The sequence below is a fragment of the Idiotropiscis lumnitzeri genome, chromosome 6 (genome assembly GCF_059441095.1).
Source record: "Idiotropiscis lumnitzeri isolate Australia: NSW breed Sydney's pygmy pipehorse chromosome 6, RoL_Ilum_1.0, whole genome shotgun sequence".
NCBI lineage: Eukaryota > Metazoa > Chordata > Actinopteri > Syngnathiformes > Syngnathidae > Idiotropiscis > Idiotropiscis lumnitzeri.
The window spans coordinates 15,872,078-15,896,143 of NC_142396.1; the positions used below are offsets into that span (position 1 = coordinate 15,872,078).

General features: G+C 38.7%; 1 protein-coding gene across 4 annotated transcripts in view; it reads right to left on the reverse strand.

The window, feature by feature from the left end:
- Positions 1-6,023: 6,023 nt before the first annotated feature.
- Positions 6,024-24,066, reverse strand: part of ldlrad3 (low density lipoprotein receptor class A domain containing 3) — a 93,104-nt gene continuing 75,061 nt past the window's right edge. For all 4 annotated transcript variants that reach the window (XM_088298661.1, XM_088298662.1, XM_088298660.1 and 1 more), the window contains 2 exons: positions 11,461-11,854; positions 6,024-8,629 (listed from right to left, as the gene is read on the reverse strand). In XM_088298661.1, the coding sequence (XP_088154787.1) occupies positions 8,443-8,629; positions 11,461-11,854 (581 nt within the window). In that variant the 3' untranslated portion in view covers positions 6,024-8,442. The remainder of the gene's footprint in view (positions 8,630-11,460; positions 11,855-24,066) is intronic.

Genomic DNA, 24,066 nt, shown 5'->3' on the forward strand with positions numbered 1-24,066 from the left:
GGAACGTGCGAGGCATGGGGTGGCCTTGGGTAGTGGGCGGACTGGGACCGAGGGAGGGGGGGGGCGTAATGGCTTTATGCTCTGTGTGTTTTGTTTAGAAATGAGGGGTATTTAATGGCCAGTGTGTACGGATAATCAACGAGCTATCAAAGTTGTGATAATCTGCAAAAAAGTCACCCATAAGCAGATCCGTGTGCTTTGCGGAAATAAAATGTGTGCTCCTGAATGTGGAGCTCAGTTCTCTGGGGGTGAAAAGACAGATGAGTGTACACCACGGGGATGAGGCCACTATATTTCATCCCAGACAGTATAAAACCAGGGCTGGCTGCATTAAAATCTTCATCCTTCAGCTGATACCACACAAAACCCCACACAGGATGCGTCGTGTTACCGTCATTTATGAAGCTGCTCTTATTGACTATCTCTGTTTAGGATTAAAGAACTCCCATGAGATTAACCTCCTTCTCTGATTGCACCTTGCACTGTGGAATTTTCTCCCTGCTACTCAGTGACAGCCGACTAATCAACTTGCTTCCCTCTCTTGGAGTCCACCTTGCGACCTGGAATGTTCTTAATCCATAGAAACACATGAACAAGTGGTCGTCCCGGCAGGAACACCTCTCAACCCCTTTCGGCCTCCTGACATCCCTTCAATTCAGGTTTGTTTTGTGTTCAGACATCCAAATACAAAAATGACTACAGACGAATCTGATTTAGGGCAACCAGTTGGGCTTCTGTTACTATTAGAGTATTTGTGTACAGAACTCTTTGGACATTGTTTTGGCGGTCAGGTAAAGCAACAAAGTAATTAGCATCATACTTCTCTACACTACTGTATTCTGCCAGATAAACTGGCGGCCTTTGTGCACACACGGAGACCACCTGCTGCATAACAAAGCGCCACATACGCCACACTTTCCCTTTTCTCTCACCAAGAAAGATATCAAACCTCCCGGTGTTGCACAGACAAAAAAACAAAAGAAAATCAGGACAAACGTCAATCTTCTGCCCATCAGATCTGAATCAGAGCCTGGCAACCTGCTGGCATCCCTCTGGAGCGAGATGACTATCTGGCAACATGCTGGCTGTCCAGGAGCAGGCAGCCTGGTGGCTGTCACTTCATACTCAGAGAGAGACATCCTCTTAGGGCTGTGACAAAGGTGGCTGCTCCTCAGGGATTACCCATTAGCATGCTAGTTTGTGTGTTTAACACTGGTCTGAATGCAAGGGACAAGCGCCAGCACCCCCAGCCTATTCTTAAGAAGGGAAGTGTTACTGTTTCAGCTGCTAATTCCAGACTGACTTATGCACATACACATTCATGCATAGACGGTGTATATATCAAGTATCTATCGCTATGCTGGAGGTTTTATCAACAGTTGAGGAAGGAATAATCAGAAATGTTATTACACAATGAATGCTTACCTTTTGCAAGACTGGCTATGTTTTCACCACTGTTTATTTGGGTTACGGTTAGAGATGCAAAAACTTTTCCACAACACTAACGACTAAAAAGGGCATGGACCAATAATTGCGCTTTCACGTTTGATCACAATGTCACTAAAAACAATTCCCTAAATTTCTCTGTGAATAATGCATGGATTCTCATGACAAGATGGATGGAAATGCAAATGTTTCTATTTTAATTATAATACAATTACAACTACTACTACTATAATAATAATAATAATAATAATAATAATAATAATAATTAATTAATGGTTATCATCGCCCTAAAGTCAAGAAAGCATCAACAAGTGCTTTAATGCATTTTTAGTGTGCTTTATGAACTTTACCATTTCCATAAATTCCATCATTCCTCAGTTTAATCAAGAAATAATTGACCATTGTAATAATGTCAGTAAAGAATATTTGCCAAGACACTTCTGGATGGATCCAGGATATGTTTGGATGTTGCATATATTTTACAGAAGTAATACTTGACTGGTTGGTGCCATAATAGCCACTTCTGAAGGAACTGACTAGGATCCTCCATTATCGAGGCATTTTATCACAGCCACATATATAATCTTTGGATGAGTAATTTAAAAAAACATTTTGACTATGCACGACAGTAATTATATTTTCATAGTTGATCATATTTGGTCCAAAAGTTTCAACATTCAGTATTGTTTCATTAACCAAAAACAAAATGATTTTGGTAATTAACAATGCGGTTAATTTAGACTGGCTATGGCATTTAACTTGTGTTAAGCCCCTCTATATTTTACCTACAAACATTTTACCCACTTTCTCCAAACAACTAAGTGGTATTATTGTTTGGATGTAAACAGGCTGGTGCAGTGAACTTGATCAAGCCGACTCTGATGAGAGGCAATCATCTTTTACGAAAAACAGAGCAGTCGAGTTGCGATCAAGTCACTGCCCATGAATCAATGAATTGACCTGAATGAGTGAGATTAGACCCTTATATCATTTTACCCACAATGCTTAGTTACACCATATTCAAGGGCACACACAGAAAATGAAGACACGAAGATAAGCCTTCTCAATTGTTAGCGTTATTGGTCATCGGTCAGTTTGGTGAAAAAAAGGTTCCTATTAGGACGCCTGTCCATGATATCAACACATTGGTGGCAGTTGTTCGAAGTTGATATGTAGAAAATCAGGGAGGGATTGTTTGGTCGGAGGGAAGATGTTCATTAAATTGTTTGAGGCCTACGGGTTTGCTACAGAAGAAGTTTGCGACAATCGCTCGGTAGTTATAAACTCTGGGTTTAATGTGTTATGACTATTTAAGTGAGTGTGTGCAAGACTGATGAAAAATGGTATTCCATCAACGTATAAAATTTGTTTTCCTACATTATTAACAGATTCATGTTGAATGGCAATGCAAACAAAAACTTGTGTGGGTATGCAAACATATAAACATCAGTTCTGCCTTCATTTTATGACCCATTGAATTGAAAAAGAAAACAGTACGTGATATAATGTGATCCTTGTATACATTGTATGTTACGATGGTGTAAAATGGTCACAACGAAGATTAGATAGCCAACTTCTTTGTTCCAATCACTACCGGTATAAAAAAAACAACAAAACAATATCTTAATTATCTGGAGTATGACCGATTAGAGCAATATCAACAACACAATTATTCACCATTGTTCTGAACACAGAACGGAGTTGGCGACTGCTTTGGCTCTCGATCGTATTCGGTCGCCTACCTTCAGGCTGCACATGGCGTACAAATGTGACGTGGAACGGTAAGGGTCTATATGAATAAGCATGTCAACAGACTGACGGTTGAACAGCAATGCCATGTTATGAGTGCCTGGTAGCATAATCACAGAACAAGCTGATAAACATCTGAGATAATTGATATTCGATATTTCAGGAGTATTTTTTTTTTTACTTTTTTCAGGTCATTTTAAATACAATCACAAATTCACAAGCACTTTAAATAAATCAACATTTAAGTGACCTCCCCTCCTCCATTTTCGTGAAGACTTTATGGAAATGCATACGTCTGAATCTTTGTGATGGTTTGAACTGATTGTGTTTTGTGATTCCGTCCAATGCGTCTCTTTATTTTGTGCGTCTGTGTGTGATTATGTGCTCAGACCTGCTGGTTGGCGGCCGATTATAACACAAGAAGCTGTGTGTTTGTGGATCTCTTAGCAGAGGAGATTCCCACCGTGCTCAACGTGTCTGCGCTCTGTATGTTTTTGGGGCTGCACGCGTGACTTCGCCAGCTGTTCTATTCTCTTGTTTGGCCCTCTCAACCCTACCCAGGGCTCGCCCCTCGCCGACCCCTCCTTCCCTCAGAGGCCTGCTCTTCATCTGATAAGGGCCACACCGGCCAAACCCTCGGCAGAGCTCCTCGTGGCCTCTCAAAGCTTCTGCCTACAAACAATGCTCCCGCCTTCCCCTCCACACTCACACTATTTACATGTGAAAACACACGGTCTTATCTCCAGTGCACCGCAGCTATGGCTCAACAGCCAAAGTGAGTGTACGTGTGCACGCCATTTGTGAGGGAAGGTGGCCTTGCGATAACTGCGTAACTGAAAGTGAATACTGAAAAGAAGCACTTGTGTCTATACTCACGGGGACAAATCATTAGGTACACCTGCACAATCCGATGTGTGATACAAGCGCTGCATTGTTTTCTTCATTATTGTAAATCACTCCCAAAAAGCACCCTTTTCCCCCGTTTCAATCCAGCAAGGTAATTTGTTGAATGCAGTTGAGTTGTGTGCGCTACATATCTGGCAATTCTATCGTGCTATACAATGCAATCACATGCATTTAATTAGGGACACGTTTTTAGTCTCGAAATGGGATAACTTATAAGAATTTCAATATGTAAGTAAAAGCATTACCCCCTCCTGCTTCACCCTCTAAGTCTTGTTCAACTGGAATTGAAATTAGGCAGTCGAGACTGTGAAGTATATGACTGCAGCGTCCAGCAATAGAACAAAACAAGAGTAAGCTATTATTAGCGTCTGCGGTTGGCGGTCAAGGCCACTATGGCATTCTCTGCTGGCCTAAACAAAATAAGTTGCACAGAACAATAGTTACAACCAATTTTTTAAAAATATTTGTTGCATACAATTGTTTTCATTTATCCCCAACAGTCTATATTTTGGACCGTTTCTTTTGGTTGCTCTGCTTCTAGTAGTGTAGGTGGACGTTAGACATTTTTGGGCTATTCAGATTGCAGCCTGTGTATGTAACATATCTGCAGCAATCTGCATTCATCATATTCAGTAATCAGCATATCTGGTGATTGTGCAATTCAGTGTGCACTTGTTTTTTTCATTATGTTATTAGAAAAATGTTAACTCTGAAACGCTCCGATGAATGTTTGGAATGTGATACTGAAGATAATGGTGGATTAAATCGATAAGTCTCCACTGCAAGGCCTGGTACGATATGTACTGCTAAACACATGAACTTTAACTTTTGTCAATTCTATGTGCGTATCCTTCAATGTTACGTCACAGCAAATCTGCTTGATCGATGGATGTTACCCATATAGCATCACCAAAACACACTTCGATATCCAAATACTGGAAATAGTAACCATGTAGTACTGTACATGGTTTTGTTAATAAGAAAGTGTCAATAATAAAAGTATTGGATTAGGTCTATCCGAACAGGTGCCCTGCAGGAGAAAATTTGACTATCAACCATGCAGGAGTTGGTTTTCTTCCACACTGCCTGTGACATGCATGCAGGAACACCAAAGGGAGCGAAATCTGTTGGAATATCATCATTTTGCCTTGGAGTCTCAATACAATATAGCAACTATTCCATCAAAGCCAAACTAATACTGCAGAGACATAATTGGACGTATCCTGGTTAGTTGCTGCAGTTTTCAAGCATTCTCAAAACCCAACAGCTGCCAGGCTCAGTGACAGAGAGAGCACAAGAGAGAGAGACATGGCCAAGTGGCCCGCGGGCTTTTAATTAAAGTCTGTGTAGTTAAGGGCTGGAGCTGAGCAAATATGGGCCTCTTGCAGCAGAGTTGAAGACCATCTAAAAAGAATTGAGGGAGGTGTGGTGGTGGAAAAGTAATTGCGAGCTGCATGAATGAGGGTGGCTTGATAAGAAATGATAAGGTGCAATACTGGCAGAATGACGAGACGATTTGTGCTGGCATGCTGATGATATCTCAAGTGATCTGAGTCAAACACAAAAGAATTGCGGGGTGGACATTTGAATCATTAAGGGGGAAGGAATTGATAAGTAATTCATGTTCCCGTGAAGTTGGGGGTTTTAAGGTGTAGATAGTTGGTCATGAGGGGGCACATACGGATCATGAATCAATTGCATATGGGTTACAACAGTGTTTTCCCTAAAAACAAAACAAAAAAGTAAGACAAGCGAGTTCAGATGAATGATACAGGTTCCCCATTTGAGAAAAAGAACTGAGACTTCAAAGCTTTTAATTCACGAACAAGAGCGACATCTTGTGGATGAGCATACAACTAACAAACGTCAAATAAATTGCTTCCATTAAAAACAAACAAACAAACAAAAAAACAACTGAAACCTTTATTTTGGAAAAATGTATTTATATTCCAAAGATTACAATTGTACATTATTTGAATCTACAGGATGCAAAAAGAATAACACTTTATGACACAATTTAGGGGACTGCAATATAACATAATCGTGTCCTGAGGAATGCTTCCAGTTGCAGAGTGCCATCTTTCAATTTATTCCATAAAAAAGTGCACATACAGCATAGTGACACGCTTGTTCGTTTGGTGTGGAAACATCTTCTAATTCATAACTTGTACCTTGGTTCATTTTTCTTTACTTATTATATCAATATGCATTGTATTACAAAGAAAATATTGCAGTTTTTCTTATGATTATGCATAGGGTCAAAGCAAAAAGTTCATGTGACAAAATACTTACAAAAAACAGTTGTATATATATATATATATATATATATATATATATATATATATATATATATATATATGAGATGTTATATAATATAGCCAATATAGAACACGGAACCATATGATCGGGTACACAGCCACCATTCTCCCTTTTCCAAGCCAGAGTGCCATCAAAATTATTTAGCTGTGGTAAAATTACTACATGTAGTTGTAAAATACAACTTAAACATACAAGTGTTTTTACTGTTGTTTTATTTTAGCGGAGGAATGCTTAAAGGTAGATGTAGAGTAGTTTGAGTGTATTTTTAATATTTCATTAAATGTAATTGGTCCGCTTCATGTACTGTACATTAGCAATAAAACAAGCTATTCACAAATATGAAAAAAACTAAGTACTGCTTTTAAACAAACCTCCTGCAAATAGTTGCTCCAAACAATGCAGTTGAAATATAAAATCAGTTGGCATGAAACGCATTCTTTTGTACAACATTATAACCACAACTATGAGAAACTATGAGTTAGCTGCTTTTGTATATTACAAGCACATTTTATACAAGCACTTTTCCAACGCGTAAAGTCAAGTTGAAATATTGCTTATTGTATTAACTCATCCAAATAAGGCAACAATACAGATATCTAAAAATTCACTATTGAATAGTAGGTGTTAAATATATCAGAGGTTTTTACGCTTCCATTGGACACACTTAATGTTTAAATCACACACACACACACACACCCCAGACACACAAAACTCGCTTACAGGTACAATAATACAAAGGCGACTTTGACGGCGGTGCCACAAAAGTGTGTTTCCCCCGAGGAAAATAACAACACTTCCACGTCTTGCTGACACTATGTACCGATTCGGAGCGGCATTTGATGGCTGACTGTCTTTTTCCATTTGTTGGAGGACACTTGACGCCCATCCTTCACAGCTACCAATATATCCCAAGACTCTTTGTGTCCCGTTCCTCAGTCTTGGAAAAAAAAAACATTCCAATATGCTGTCACAAAGAAGGAGGAAAGAGCTTATTTGAGTGAGGTTCTCAAAACAAAATCGTCCTGAAAATGTCCCTAGTTCCTAGGGAAAGATACTGCGCTTGGAAGGGCCCATCGTCAACGGAAAGCCGCTTTGAGCATTTATTCGATTTACTTGACATCCAGCTGTAGGGATATGTACTAGTACATCCGCTGTGATCACTAGTAAGACTATTCAGCTCGTAGTAGGACATCAAATTGCCATTTTTCCTCGCTAGTGGGACAACTGGCTTACTTGCAGGACAACTACATATTAAAATGAATGAATTTAATGAAGTGCTGATGTGAAGTAGAATCATACAATATGTCTCATATTAGTAGCAAGCAGTTGTCAACTAGTGCACAGTTTTGTCTCACTTGTACAGTACTACAGATGACAAAGAGTTTACTAATTGATTGACCTTAAACTGGATATCACGAATGCTGATTAAATGCTTTAACAGCTTTCCATAAAGCCTTTTGATTGTGCCGAATCATCTGACTAGTGACAACAAGGAGCATACCAGTACATGGACCTGATGCTTGATAGCAAGGATCTGGAATATTTCCTCAAACTCCTTTACATACACCTCTCATTGTGATGTCACAGAAGGAGGAAATACCTTGAAGGCAATAGATTAGATTCAAAAGGGTTGCAAGCGGCTTTCGGATGTAGAACCTCAAAAAGAGTTGCCTCGTTGGACTGCATTATTTACAGTTACACAGTGAAAAAAATCTTATTGACACTTTTAACACACTCACTTGAGATAAGTCTCTAAGGCAGTGGAAATTGGTTAAGAACATAGCTAGTACCTTATAATTTGGAATCAATTCACATGAAATGAACTCGGGACTCATTCTGAAATGAAGCATACTACATGTAGCTCTGCAAAAAAAGAAACGTCCACTAGGGGGCGCCAAGACACCAAACTAAGTTGAATGTTGACTTCTCATGGAGTTGTTCAGTGTATTGAAGGTGTGTTCTCAGCAGGTCTGCGTTGTGGAATGTGTCGCTTTGTGCAGTCCGGCAGAAGCTAACTGTGAGTCAGTGAGAGAGGCGCTCGAGCTGATCCGCCATCTGTCTAGAATTTGACCTGGACTGACTGTTTGAGGTCATAGTTCTGAGGTTGGGTGATGGAGAAGGGCTCTCGTAATTGGGCAAGTCACCGTCAGAAGCTTCTTCCCCATCTGGGAGGTAAGGAGGAGGTGGTAGATCGAACCAGGGAGGCCGACTGGAGGAAAACAAATAACATGGCGAGCGTAAGGACAAGTCATAAAGAGGAACAATTGCTATGTGACAAGATGAAATGCCCAAATTATGTCTTCAGTGGAAATGCATTTGTATTTTGGAGAAATATGAGAAATGAAAATATATATAGTTTGACAATATCTACTACAGTATTACGGACGGAGAGAGACTGAAGTGCAGTAATATTGAGTGAACCCTAACTTGAATAGCGAAAAACTCAGAGCAATTTCTGACCCCCCCCCAAATCTTTATAATTGCCTACATTACATTACTGTTCAATCGTGTCACTTGTGCGCATCAAAAAAGCAGCTTCTTATTTCTTAGAAACAAGTTGCAAATGCTTTTGCATGCTCATGCAAACGATTATATCCAATTTTCTGCTGTTTCTGACATTACCAAGTCATGTTGATTAAAATGCATTGCTGTATAATGAGTTTTTGGAATTGTCACACGCCACATTTTGGCACTAGTTTGTGTATTTACATGCAAAATGCTTGAACAAGTTATCATAATATGTCAAGCATATTTCTATATATTGCCTTTAGACTTTTTACCCAGGCTCAAGTTGACTTTTTCCAACAAAGGAAAATGTGCGAAGCATTAGATCAAACAATTTTCTCAAACAGCTCATGGAAAGTGAAGATAATTGTTGCGATGCGGATGAGAATTTGTGGCTCAAAGGAAGTAGGAAGACGACTATAATTCTTATAATGCAGCATGTACAATTTTCCCTTAGGAGATTTTCCACTTTGATTGTGCTATGCAGTTCTGTCTATTCTTTCTGCATCACAATTATTTTCTTTTCAACAAATCACGGTGCAAACAGGAAAAGCGAAAAGTGAATAGTGTCCACTTTCTTGTAATCAATCATTCACATACACAAAGGTATAACTTTCACTTAGTAGTCGTCAATTGTCACGTCATAAAAATTCAAAGTGTATGTTTACACCACAACATCCCTCCAGAGTACACCTGTTATATTGACAACATGACGAGGCAATCTGACTGACGTATCCATACATAATGACAAAGACTTCTTCTGATGACAATGACATGTTCAATGACGGATAATTACATATGAGAGCATTCTGTTATTTGTAGCAATTGTTTTGAGAAATAAATTTAAATTCTGATCTGAGAACTGTACCAAAGTGACTGAGAAAAACTGTAATAGTTCAAACCATAGATATATAAATTATGACTCCTCAAACACTTTGTCATTTTAAAGTCAAACATCTTACAACCTTGCTTAACCCTTAAAAATGAATGGCTTGCAACTCACCCTTCCCATACAATTTAGTAAGTGCATGGCAAAAAAGCTTTCAACTTTATTGCAGTACTGTAATGAGGAGACGTTTGACATAACATGATGATCACGATGACGATGATGATGATGAATTAGCAGCACTGTACTATCTGATGAATGGCGATGAAGCTATCTGCACAGCAAAACAGCGGAATTAAATCTCCTCCACTTCTCTGTTAGGGCCTTCGGGAGGAACTGCGTAATTGGACGTGACTTTCCTAACGGGCTTAAAAAAAAAAAGTAGCTGCTTTTTTCATGAAGACAAAGAATGATTTATACGTCTCCATGGTAATGTTGATGTCTCTGCAGAATGGTATAGACATCCATACAGTACTCTCATTCATGTCATATTGGCGGGATAGTGAAGTGCAACATTTTCCTTATCCAAATCCAGGAGGTTCTCCTGGGGCCTCATAACCTTCTTTAAACGTTTCGGCTGTTCGTCAGAAGCCTTTGAATTACCATGGCGTATGGGCGGCATATTCAGGCATTAAAGAAAGAGCACAAAAAATATGCAGCGAGACTGCACTGCACACAGTGAAACACTCAAACAGAATGTCAATTACCTGTCAACCAAGAAAAGCACATATGGACTTATTATTTTTGCAACATTGCAGAAAACCATATATAGATATATATATATTTTTTTGCAAGACGTAAACAGGGCATGTTGATTTTTGTCATGTCTTGTCTCTTTTTAAATTATACGAAGAAGTGGAAGTGGGCATGCTTGAAACTCAGCTGACCAGTTATTAGAAACAGTTGCGTGTGGTATTCGTTATTGGAAATGTAAACTGTCAATAACAAGTACATTTAAGGTGCTTGAGTCTGCATTGCAGTTTGAAAAACAAAAGAAAAACCCAAAACAAAACAGTATACTAGTGCTGTACAAGACACATGATTGATCTCAATAGAAAATGCTAATGCCGAGGATAAAATGCTTAAAATCAGGAAGCAAAAGCCGTCCCCGGCATTGAGCAAGTGGCAGGTACGGACCTATAACACAACCAACTCCAAAAACAAAAATAGGAATGTAGCACGTGGAACAAGGGTATGTCGTACCTTTGTTCAAATAGACTCAGTACAACTCTTGCAATATTATATTGTGCTTACAAACCCAATTAAACTTCTCGGATTGGATACATAGTCTAGCAGTAAAGGAGTAAGGAGTGTCTTGGACGCGTTATAGCGCCAATGTTTAGCCATGTCCGACACTCAGCATTGCAGCCGAGTCTCAATCAGGCAAGCAAAACATGAATGGAATATGTCAATAATGATGCCTTCAAAAAGATAAAGCAGTCCTACGACGGTTGGTCGATGGTGATGTAATAGTGACTAACATGAATACTTATGTGATACCTTTTTCAGCCATATCGCCCAACCCTACTTAGCAAATCATATTCAAAAAGGGCTTTATTTAATCTTTATATTGACTAGTTCATTTGATTGATCTCATATTAAAGGGTAATCAAATAATTAAATGTTACCTAGGATTTTTTTTTTTTTACCTGACATCCATGACGGCCTGAGAATATGATGGCGGCGTCTCCACTGGTTGGGAAGTCGGACACAGAGTATCAGACAGGATTTGGAGCATCTGAGGAGATGAGCTATACTGGTCAACTGCAGAGGGCGAGCCAGGAGAGAGCCCCGGATCGCCAGGATGTAGGTGGCCGTGATCCAAGATGACCAAGCGGGACAGCAGCAACGGTTGGTGGTGGTGAGAGGCTCCTCTTACGCCAGTGGGAAGCAGAACACTCCTCTTCCTCTGGTGATGAAGCACCAAGGCCAGCAATGCGACAACCAACACGAAGATGATGGCACTCCCGATGACGGCGTAGGTGATGCTGGGGTAGTAACGTAGATGGTAGTCCAACGTCACAAAGTCCTGCCCGGGAGCTTCTGCAAGGGAAAAGGCAAAGCGTCAAGTGAAGGTGGATATGAGGAAGAAATATGGATGAAGGTGGTCGGAAATCATGACGTGGTAAGGAGTCCCTTACCGCGAAGGAGAATGGTGTAAGAATGAGGAGACCTACGTATGGTGTGATAAGGGAAAGTGATGTCGACTGGACGCAAGAGGCACTTGGGAGCAGTAGACCCAAAGCTCTGAACAGTCTTCATTTGAAAATGGACTAAAGGTAATCCGAAGGAGTCAGACGCCAGCATTTTATCACAAGTGTAAAATCAGTCCAAGAAACCCAAGGCTGCACTCCCGGGTGACCCAGGTTATATTTTTAAACCCCCATTCATTATCATAGAGAGCGAAAAAGGGCAGAAGGCTAAGTGATGTGAGCAACCTCGAATGAAACATGATCCATGTTTTTGCCGTTGCAGATAAGAAAGGGTAACAGTGGATCAAGTAACGAGGTTACAGTTTAATTGCCCGAACAGGGTTTCCATAAACTACTGAAGTTCAGGAAACCTCACATCGAAATAAAAGACTGTGCTGCTGAAAGAAACAAAAGGAATGGCTGCTAGAAGGCCAGGAAGCATGGCATCTTATTATTCTACAAACGCAGTACGAAAGACAGTGTGACCACTTGTATCAGGGCAAAGCGTGCGTAAATCAAATTTCAGCTTGGTAATGGCAGATCGTACAATGCAATTGTAAAAGCAAGGGAGTGAGGGACTAGGTCCAATTTATGAAGGCACTGCAGGCTACAAGTGCTAATGAGGAGGGAGTATTTTATATTACCGGTTGCTATTTTATTTCAAATTACACAAGTGCCTCAGGCTCAGGTTATAAACAGCAAACCTTTGGGTCCCTCATAAAAAGTTGAAAAGACACAATGAAATACTTTTTCAGGTCTATGTTGGAAAGTAATGCTTCGCTGCCTGAATAGTGTGACTTTGTGTGGTCTGTGTTGCCTAGCAACCAGGGAAACAGTTTGTGGATGTTGCCAAAAGAGCTTGACAGGAAATGACCAGTACAAGATACCTTTCCGTTGCTATAGCGAGTCAATGCTTTCATCCGGGAGGCTTAAAGCTGGGAAAAAGGAAACCCTTTGGAGTGTTTTGAAGCATTCGGCGAATACTAGCACTTGAGGGGTATCATGTTTGGCACCTCTCATAAACTTACAGGGCCTCTGAGAATTTTAGCGGAGTTGGTACTACTTCTTGTGATTTCAAGGTCTGAAAAGCAACTAAAACATCCATGCAAGATGTTTGCTTGTATGCATTATATTTGAGTTACAATGTGTGACAGACTAGATATTTAATATTAATACATAGTAGTTCTTTTGCACAAGTTAGAAGAGTGGATAAAGCTACAGGCAGCCTGTTCCCCTTGTTTTACCTTTCGAGAAATCTTTTACAAAAGGGTTAGAAGAAGCTATTCATAGAAAGTAGGAATGCAGGATGACTATCAGACCGCTAATTATCGGACTGATATTGGGGAAAAAAATAACGTCACTTATATCAGCAAAATTAGACCAATATTGAAGGTCACCTCAAATACACTAACATTGTAACCGACCATTTTTTTGTCATCTTCTGAGCCTGCTACAATAGTAGAAAGCAGGACTGATTTGTTTTTCTTTTAAGATGGCAACAACATATGTATTTGTAGGAAATAAAAACAAAGTTAGTCGTTCTCAATATCGGTTTGGAGAAGAAAGAAGTGAAAACAGTTATTATGCATCCGTCATAGAAAGGCTTTTTCATCTTGTTTTTGATTCTTTCAGGTTCTTTGTTGCATGTTTTCTCCGTCTCCCTTGAAGGCCCGGAAGGCGTTTGAAATGTATGTGCATTTATGTGTGTGCACACTGCACACATACTGTTGAATTCCCAACAACGAGCAGCGAGGCATGCCACCTATTCATGTACCAGTGTGTAGTTAGAAGGAGCCTGCCTTAATTAAATCTAATCCAATTCAGATGCTCCACACGCCCGCTTCCTGAACTAGGCAGCAGACAATAAAATAAGACCCCTCTCACCCTCCCTTGTGATTTAAAATGGGCCAGTACTTCATGCTACCAATTAATTGCGGATTGGACTTTTAGTGGAGACCAATTTCCATAATTACCTGGTTTAAAAAAGCAGAAATGCAGAGACACCCCACCACCATTACCCAGTCTGTCTATCACATGTCACTGCAGTCCTCTGGGAGTGCAGACAAACACACTCAAAGGGAACTCATAATGCTGCACCCTTAACAATATGTGGGCTTAATCAGCGTACTAACTGCAGACTTGAAAGGCGGGTGCAAATCACACAGGTGATGAGGAAAAAGGAAAAGATAAAAAAAACAAAAAATGAAACTAAGGCAGCCTTCACTTCAAGCACAATTTTTTTATTTGATCTTAGAAAATGGACAACTTTGATTTGAAACTCTGACAAAATGTGCACGGCGTTCCCGGGCTCAGCAGTTTTAACAATTTAAACATTCACAAATAAATATCTCCTTAAAGTTTACAACAGTAATTAAACATTTTAAAAAAATAACATATATAATATAATATAATATAATATAATACAATATAATATAATATAATATAATATAATATAATATAATATAATATAATATAATATAATATAATATAATATAATATAATATAATATAATATAGCTTGCCGCTTGTGTTTTTGCAACATAAATCTGATCATAGTAAGTAAGTATTTAAAAAAATAATAAAAATCAGCCTCCGGTGAACAGGAACAGAGGACCACAAACCATTTTTATTGATTTTGTTTTTTATTTTTTGCTTGTGTGTTGCCATTCAGAAAATGTTGCATATTTTAACTGCGTTTGTTACGTTTATTGCACTTACATGACTGTGCACTTCTGTTCTTTAAAATAAAAGATTTCTGGATTGAATGATGCTCTTTGGTGTTTTTAGTGGTCACATGGTGGCCCCCAAGGTGGCGAGATCTATGTCTGTGTAGAGCACATTGTGCATTGAAGAGATATTTTAATTAGAATTAATTACTTCTATAAAGTTTAATATAATAAAGTATATATAGTATAGAATGCAATTTTCTAATTGAAAACGCATTACAAATTGTGAGTTATATTGGGAGGCCTAATGACTTTGCCATCAATTTCAATGGGGAAAGATTATTTGAGGTAAAAGTATGTTGAGTTATGAGTGTGATGAAGGAATAAATTCAACTCATAACCTCAGGCACTACTGTATTTCTCTTCTCCCTCAAACTCTTTACAGAACTGACAAGACTGACCTGTAAGCGGCTCCACGTGCCAAAGGGAATCCAGAATGTCATAAATTATTTAAAAAAGGAAGAGGAAAAAATCGAATAGCTAATCTGGTACCTAGATTGCAGTTGCAAACATAATTTTTTATGTGGTGAATGGACTATGAACTACACTGTCGGGGCCCAACTCAATTTCTCATGCCAAAAATTAAATCAGGGTAGACCAGGCATAAAAGCATACAAAAAACCCTACTGTTGTCCGTGTTGCTTTAAATCTAAACCATCTAAAATACAATATTTGTGACACATATATAAGTCGTTCACATGGCGCGCAAGCAGATACTGTTTAATATATGTCAAAGAGAAAATCGTAACTTGCTCTTATTTTAATTTTGGAGGATCGGTTGATATTTGTGCGCCTTGGCGTTTTTCACAAAGAAGTCAGTGATCATAAAACAAAACATACATTGTAGCGCACAAAGCGTGCCGTGCAGACTGGCTTTCATCACATAAACCTTTGTGAGAGGTGAGCACATGGTAACATGAAATGCAACATTCCCTACCAGCGAGTCTCACCGTGCTTATTTTGGACCAAATGCATTAAATGCAAAGCTGTCATGATCAAAGTTGGACCGTGCGGTTCTGCAGAGCCTTTCAAATCCTCACAAATGGACATGAAAAGCTTCAGGCTGTTGTCCACAGATACGGCAGCAGTATTCCCACCAAAAGCGGGCATAGACACAATGATGACAATAGTGTGAGGTGACGATGAACCAGGCCCCAAAAGTGCTTACGGCACGATGCCAACACATTATGCAAGTTGTAAAATTGAAATGATTCTACTCTACATCTGCAAAATATGTACATTTACTCAGATGAACACATATTGCAGACCTTTAGGAGTAATTATGGAATCAAAAATGATTGTGCATCTGATGAAGTTGATGGGATCAATGGGAGTATTATGCATTTTTTTTTCCACTTCTATAAATGTTTCAAAACATCTACCATGGCAGCTCTCATACTCTTTCTCAGTGGATACTGTCTATACATTAAGTTTTCATAAGTGGAGCGTGGCTGGGGGGTGGGAGGTGCAGCCACTTGAATTACCCCAGTGAGATATTTTCCAAATCTCTTAAGACTTCACTGTCCTGGTCGCCTCCTGTCCACCAATCCCGGTTCTTTTTGTTTGCCGTGTTGTCGCTTCATGTATTGCCTGTCTCTCTCTCTCTCTCTCTCCCAGCCTCACCTTCTTTTTCCACTTTATTTCCCTCCTGTTGGCAATTTACTGTATAGTAATTGAGATGAGATGCAGATTGCTTTGCCCATCCTCAGGCTAGATGATGCTGCGGCTAAATTGTGTATAGACTGTAAAATCACCGAATGTATCAATTTACTTTCCTCCTTTCCGCTGCTGGTCCTGTCCTCATATCCCACCACAATCCTGGCATTTCGCCGACCGCTATTGCAACTTCCTTGCCTGTAGGTATCCTGGGGATATATCGTATAGAAGGAGAAACAGATGTGGACCAGATGTCTAACAGGTGAAAAATAACCTTTTTCAGTAACATGTCCACACATTTGATCCCCCCCCTACTGCAGTCTCAGGTTTGGCTTCAACATCTAATTCAGGGGTGTCCAAATCCTGGCTCCTATCCTGCATGTTTTCCTCATCCATTCATTCTGTAATATGTGAAAAATTAAACCAGTTGTATGTTCAAATGACAAGTGAAGTCAAATCAGCAGCATTTATTCTATTGACTCCAGTCCCCAGACAGTATACTTACTGTTTTATAGACAGAAACTGGTCTTAAAAAAAAATAGCAATAATCCCAAATTACTAATAATTGTTCCAAAAATATTTTGGATAATCAATATTGTTAAATTAACTTAGAAAATGCCTTTTAAAGATTTCAAGTCAACATTTCCCCACTTGTATGTCCCTGGCTTGTGAATTTCCTTGCTGGCAAAGTCAACGCTGACTTTTATGTAAAAACATTAAAAACTTGTGGAGGCAGATGTCAGTGAAGGACAAACATGTTTCCGCTAAAATGTAAAGATTACAACAAACAGTTACCAAGCTGCTGAAGTTAAATTTGAGGTGTGTTCTTTTATCCACATTTGCTAAAGTACGTATCCACGCATGCAAGCCAACAATTGCCAGGTTGCACGCAATTAAAATGAACGAGAGAGCAAAATTTAATTAAATAAATTTGGGATAATAATAAACTTCATATACATACTTTTAATTGCCACACTCAAACCACCTCAGAAAAAGTGCATATGGAAATATCCACTACTTTTAGCATATTCCTCCAGCACGCTGAAGACCGATTTCACTTTAATGAAACCCTTCCTTTAAAAGGACTCCAATGTGAAGGGCGAAATTAGTTTTCATCCCTCGGCTCCAGTTTTCCAGGCTTTGCTAATCCGAGTCTGTCAACGGCTGATAGAAGTATGTCACAACTACACGTCCCCTCATTGCACAGTCACTTTGTGTGATGCTAATTACAGGTGGAGGGCCGCTGGCTCATTTGGCAGTTCGGCTGCCGCAGTTATGTTCGCTTCTGTGTGATATAATAAGATGTAGGAGCAGAGACCGACTTGGCAGGCTAAGAATATTACATCCTGTATGAGATGAGACGAGAGGAGAAAAAAAGAAGAGAAGAGACGAGAAGAGAAGAGAACCACTAGGGGGCAGACATATCACACATTTCTATACACGTACAAACTGCAATTTTAAAAAGAGTTGGGGGGTAGCCCACGCCATCTGGAAGCACACAGCTCTAATAGTTCAATTGTGCAATTAGCTTGCAGTCCATCCCATATACTAGACTAACAGTTATATCCCATATCATGCAGCTACACACACTATCTGGAGTATTCTATAATCGGCTAAAAACAACAAAAGACACAAGATGTTGGGTAACGTCAGTCTGAGCATTTGAGCTGTTCATTGGTCACGGTTAATGATTCTTTTTTTTTCTAATAGTTGTAGAGAGCTAATTCGTGTGGACGTGCCAAGGACAAACACGTACAGAATATTTGGATAGATTCTGGGTGAAGGTGGCAAATATGATTTCACCTTTTGGCCATTGAGTCCTTATTAATTTGCATCCTGCTAACTAAAAAACTAATTCCATACACAAAAACATTCGCCCACGAATATGTGACATTTGTTGTTGCTGTTTGAGTCCCCAGCCTTGAAATCAACAATTGCTATTAAGTCCGCTTTATGCACACAACTAAAATGAGATACATTTTTCGAACTCCAACAACAGTGAACATTTTAAAATCTTAGATGCAAGAAAATGAACACCTGCTGGATTTCCATTTTGAGATTTGGACGAGAACGATGTTTATGAATGGTTTGCCAAGCTTTCTCAATCCCTACTGTAATATTTACTAAAAAAAAAAAAAAGATTGAAAAGAACACAGATGGTTCCTATGCAATCCAATGATTGCATCCCGTATGTGCATCAGTGCATTGCTTTCATAATGTATGTCCACAATGTACTGTGGATAACATTTCCAAAATATCATTACAATATGATTTGTAGAATAGCAGCAATTGAGGATCATCCTCCTCTCAGCTCACCTAAAATCAATATTACACTTGAAATGTGCTTAGTTTATCTGCTATATTTTACAGAACAAACATGTGTGACAACTTAAATGAATGGCTTGTGAAACAAACATTGTACAGGTATATTTTAACCGGCAAATAGAATTGACATTTACGTCTAATATATATATATATATATATATGTATGAACAATTAAGCGTTTACAAAAACAACAATGCTCCGTTTTGATTCACACTGCCACTGCCACTACGAGACTCCTGAATCACCTAAGTGGTTTAAAAAAATGACTTGGTGGATGGATTAAATGTGACCACCCATGATGTCCTCTGATATGAGTTGTAATTGTCATATGAACTATCAACCAAAAGGTTCATGAAAAATTAACTATGACTAACTGAAAATTGCTGTCATAGGACACACAAATGCCTTGCTTATGTTAATCATTCAGTGACAGCGCTACTCTAGTACTGAGTTAATATTCATCTCTCTGCTGCTGTGACCTGCTACGTACTAAATGCCTGTTTTCATTATTATAGAAAGAGAAATAATGATTTACTTCTCATAGAGTGTGTTCGTGTAGGATAATGCCTTGAGTATGCAGTATATCGTACAGAATATTTGGATAGATTCTGGGTGAAGGTGGCAAATATGATTTCACCTTTTGGCCATTGAGTCCTTATTAATTTGCATCCTGCTAACTAAAAAACTAATTCCATACACAAAAACATTCGCCCACGAATATGTGACATTTGTTGTTGCTGTTTGAGTCCCCAGCCTTGAAATCAACAATTGCTATTAAGTCCGCTTTATGCACACAACTAAAATGAGATACATTTTTCGAACTCCAACAACAGTGAACATTTTAAAATCTTAGATGCAAGAAAATGAACACCTGCTGGATTTCCATTTTGAGATTTGGACGAGAACGATGTTTATGAATGGTTTGCCAAGCTTTCTCAATCCCTACTGTAATATTTACTAAAAAAAAAAAAAAGATTGAAAAGAACACAGATGGTTCCTATGCAATCCAATGATTGCATCCCGTATGTGCATCAGTGCATTGCTTTCATAATGTATGTCCACAATGTACTGTGGATAACATTTCCAAAATATCATTACAATATGATTTGTAGAATAGCAGCAATTGAGGATCATCCTCCTCTCAGCTCACCTAAAATCAATATTACACTTGAAATGTGCTTAGTTTATCTGCTATATTTTACAGAACAAACATGTGTGACAACTTAAATGAATGGCTTGTGAAACAAACATTGTACAGGTATATTTTAACCGGCAAATAGAATTGACATTTACGTCTAATATATATATATATATATATATGTATGAACAATTAAGCGTTTACAAAAACAACAATGCTCCGTTTTGATTCACACTGCCACTGCCACTACGAGACTCCTGAATCACCTAAGTGGTTTAAAAAAATGACTTGGTGGATGGATTAAATGTGACCACCCATGATGTCCTCTGATATGAGTTGTAATTGTCATATGAACTATCAACCAAAAGGTTCATGAAAAATTAACTATGACTAACTGAAAATTGCTGTCATAGGACACACAAATGCCTTGCTTATGTTAATCATTCAGTGACAGCGCTACTCTAGTACTGAGTTAATATTCATCTCTCTGCTGCTGTGACCTGCTACGTACTAAATGCCTGTTTTCATTATTATAGAAAGAGAAATAATGATTTACTTCTCATAGAGTGTGTTCGTGTAGGATAATGCCTTGAGTATGCAGTATATCGTACAGAATATTTGGATAGATTCTGGGTGAAGGTGGCAAATATGATTTCACCTTTTGGCCATTGAGTCCTTATTAATTTGCATCCTGCTAACTAAAAAACTAATTCCATACACAAAAACATTCGCCCACGAATATGTGACATTTGTTGTTGCTGTTTGAGTCCCCAGCCTTGAAATCAACAATTGCTATTAAGTCCGCTTTATGCACACAACTAAAATGAGATACATTTTTCGAACTCCAACAACAGTGAACATTTTAAAATCTTAGATGCAAGAAAATGAACACCTGCTGGATTTCCATTTTGAGATTTGGACGAGAACGATGTTTATGAATGGTTTGCCAAGCTTTCTCAATCCCTACTGTAATATTTACTAAAAAAAAAAAAAAGATTGAAAAGAACACAGATGGTTCCTATGCAATCCAATGATTGCATCCCGTATGTGCATCAGTGCATTGCTTTCATAATGTATGTCCACAATGTACTGTGGATAACATTTCCAAAATATCATTACAATATGATTTGTAGAATAGCAGCAATTGAGGATCATCCTCCTCTCAGCTCACCTAAAATCAATATTACACTTGAAATGTGCTTAGTTTATCTGCTATATTTTACAGAACAAACATGTGTGACAACTTAAATGAATGGCTTGTGAAACAAACATTGTACAGGTATATTTTAACCGGCAAATAGAATTGACATTTACGTCTAATATATATATATATATATATATGTATGAACAATTAAGCGTTTACAAAAACAACAATGCTCCGTTTTGATTCACACTGCCACTGCCACTACGAGACTCCTGAATCACCTAAGTGGTTTAAAAAAATGACTTGGTGGATGGATTAAATGTGACCACCCATGATGTCCTCTGATATGAGTTGTAATTGTCATATGAACTATCAACCAAAAGGTTCATGAAAAATTAACTATGACTAACTGAAAATTGCTGTCATAGGACACACAAATGCCTTGCTTATGTTAATCATTCAGTGACAGCGCTACTCTAGTACTGAGTTAATATTCATCTCTCTGCTGCTGTGGCCTGCTACGTACTAAATGCCTGTTTTCATTATTATAGAAAGAGAAATAATGATTTACTTCTCATAGAGTGTGTTCGTGTAGGATAATGCCTTGAGTATGCAGTATATCGTGACTGCTGGTTTATACTTTAATGTGTGCAAAAGGGGGTTGTCATGCTTCATGGGACCTCTATTTTGCCTGTCCTGTAATAACTTGTTCGCTTCATTGCTTGCTCCAATCGGAAGCACCATAACACTTAGTCAAAGCTTATTGTGGTCGACCGGAGGATAGAAGGTGGGGGGAGTATAGAATGGATTAATAGATGAATTTGGCATCGGGTGGAGAGCCACAAAAGATGTTAAAGAACATGCTCACATGCATTTAGGAGGTGTTGTTGTGTGTGAGAAGTTGAAGCATACAAAGCATAAACAACATATATTTTACTAGTAGAATTGTGACCATTTATACAGTATGTGCAATAAATGCAGCATAGCTGCTCGGAAAATAAAAACATGGCTTTCATATATCTGAAGCCGAACCACACATGCATTGTTAAATAGAATTGTTGCCTAACCACAGAGGTTTAACAACAATTGGAGGTTTGACAACACACACGATGCATTCTGAACATGCTTTGATCACTACTGTCTTATATGCCTAAAAAGCCAGTAGAAGCAAAATCAACAAATACCATTCTTCTACTCCTCCAATGCTATGGAGCTGGTGGATGTTTGACGTAGTTGTCATCCACCTTCCGTTTGAGGATACCCCACAAATGCTCAATAGAGTTTAGGTCTGGTTTGGCCAGTCAGAATTTTGAGCAAGGCAGTTGGCAACCGGAATGTGTGTTGGGGGTTGAAATGTTCCAAATCCGAGGAGTGGGGGTTTCATTTTTTTTAAGGACACCCCATGCCCCAAAACAACTTTCATTTGAAGAGCGGGGTTGGAATGGATGAAGGAGAAAATGTTGCAAAGGATCATTTAGGCTTTGACAACTGGCTCGTCCTATCATGTCTAATGGGTACAGTCACCATGGCAACTTTCTTTTGGACTCAAAGGTTACTGGAAGATAGCCTGACAGTGCATATCAAGCTCAGATGTGCCTGATCCAGATGCCAACAGAGTAAAACGCTTAGATGTGACTGAGATGGCCACTAGATAAGATATCGGATCTATTTCGGGTCTTAGCACATGTGCAGCAATGGGATTGAATTGCTGCCGGTAGCAACACACACTAAGTAAGCGGCAGGCAAGATGACAAGCAGGAGTCACAGACACATCTGGAAACCTGAGTAGCAAAGAGGTAGATATGGTGGGACAGACAACTAAAGGAAAACGGAAAAGGTAACACTAACTACATGTGGAAATATTGGAACCTGAATTTGGCATTTCGCAATGGCACCAGATAATCAGAATTCCGACTTTTTGGTTTTGTGGATAGAAATAGACACGAAACCCCTAAAATGGTGCCCAAGGACGCCAGGTAGCCCACAAGACCCACATGTGTAGCTGGCATGCCTAGGGCTGCTCAAATCTGGAAAAAAAAATTAATCACAATTATTTTTAAAAATAATTCAAATCACGATTATTATTTTAGGGTGGGAACGAAAAAAAAAAAGATATAAATGGAAACAATATTCAAACAAATAAAATTTATTTTATCTCAAAATAATAATTAAAAAAAGGTTTGGGCAAAAGAATGGGCATAATTAATATTTTGGTTGCCTGAACAGTGCTACAAACATCCGTGCGGAAACACCTAATATTGGTTGCAGGATTTTCAAGTTGCCTATAATACACGAGGGTGTGTTATACTCAAGAAATGACGGTAATAATAACATGCAATTAAAGGTAATTTGAGGAAATTCTGTATTTTCAGAAGTGTGTATCAACTGCAAAGATTACACAAACTGCATGGTCAGAAATGAACAACAACACTATTAAATAGGATGTGGTTGAGCAATTCATATTCACGTCACGGGTAACAGCTCAAGTGGACATTCACCATGCTTTTATTGTGGGCAGCCCAAGGCACACCTGTGCAATAATCCTGCTGTCTAATCTGTGAGGTTGTATGGATCTTGGTAAAGGTGCTCATGACCACAGATTTGACAGATTTGTGAAATAACATTTGAAAGAAATGCGAGTTTATTATACAGCGAAAAAGTCTTAGACCTTTGAGTTCAATTTTTGAAAAATGGGAGCAAAAATAAGTGTTACATTCAAGGTTTTTGTTAGGATATATGGTGGCTCATTTTGAAACTTGAACTGCACAGTGGACGAACAACATAGAATTTAAGATAACATTTCAAAGGGAGTATTATTTAAAAGTCAAAGAAAAACCAAAAACACTCCCCAAAAAATGGTGAGATAGAGGAGACAAAGCGGATCAGCATCATCTGACCTCAAATGCTCCATTGCCTCCAAATATGTATATTTCAAAATGTTTCCTAGGACTTTTTAAGTGTGCATGCCCTCTCACAAGGGTATCAGTGGTGATAAGCCAAAGAGGAAGATGGCGATGATTAAATGGTTATGAGAACTTATCACGGAAAGCCGTATCCACCAAAGGTACGCTACAC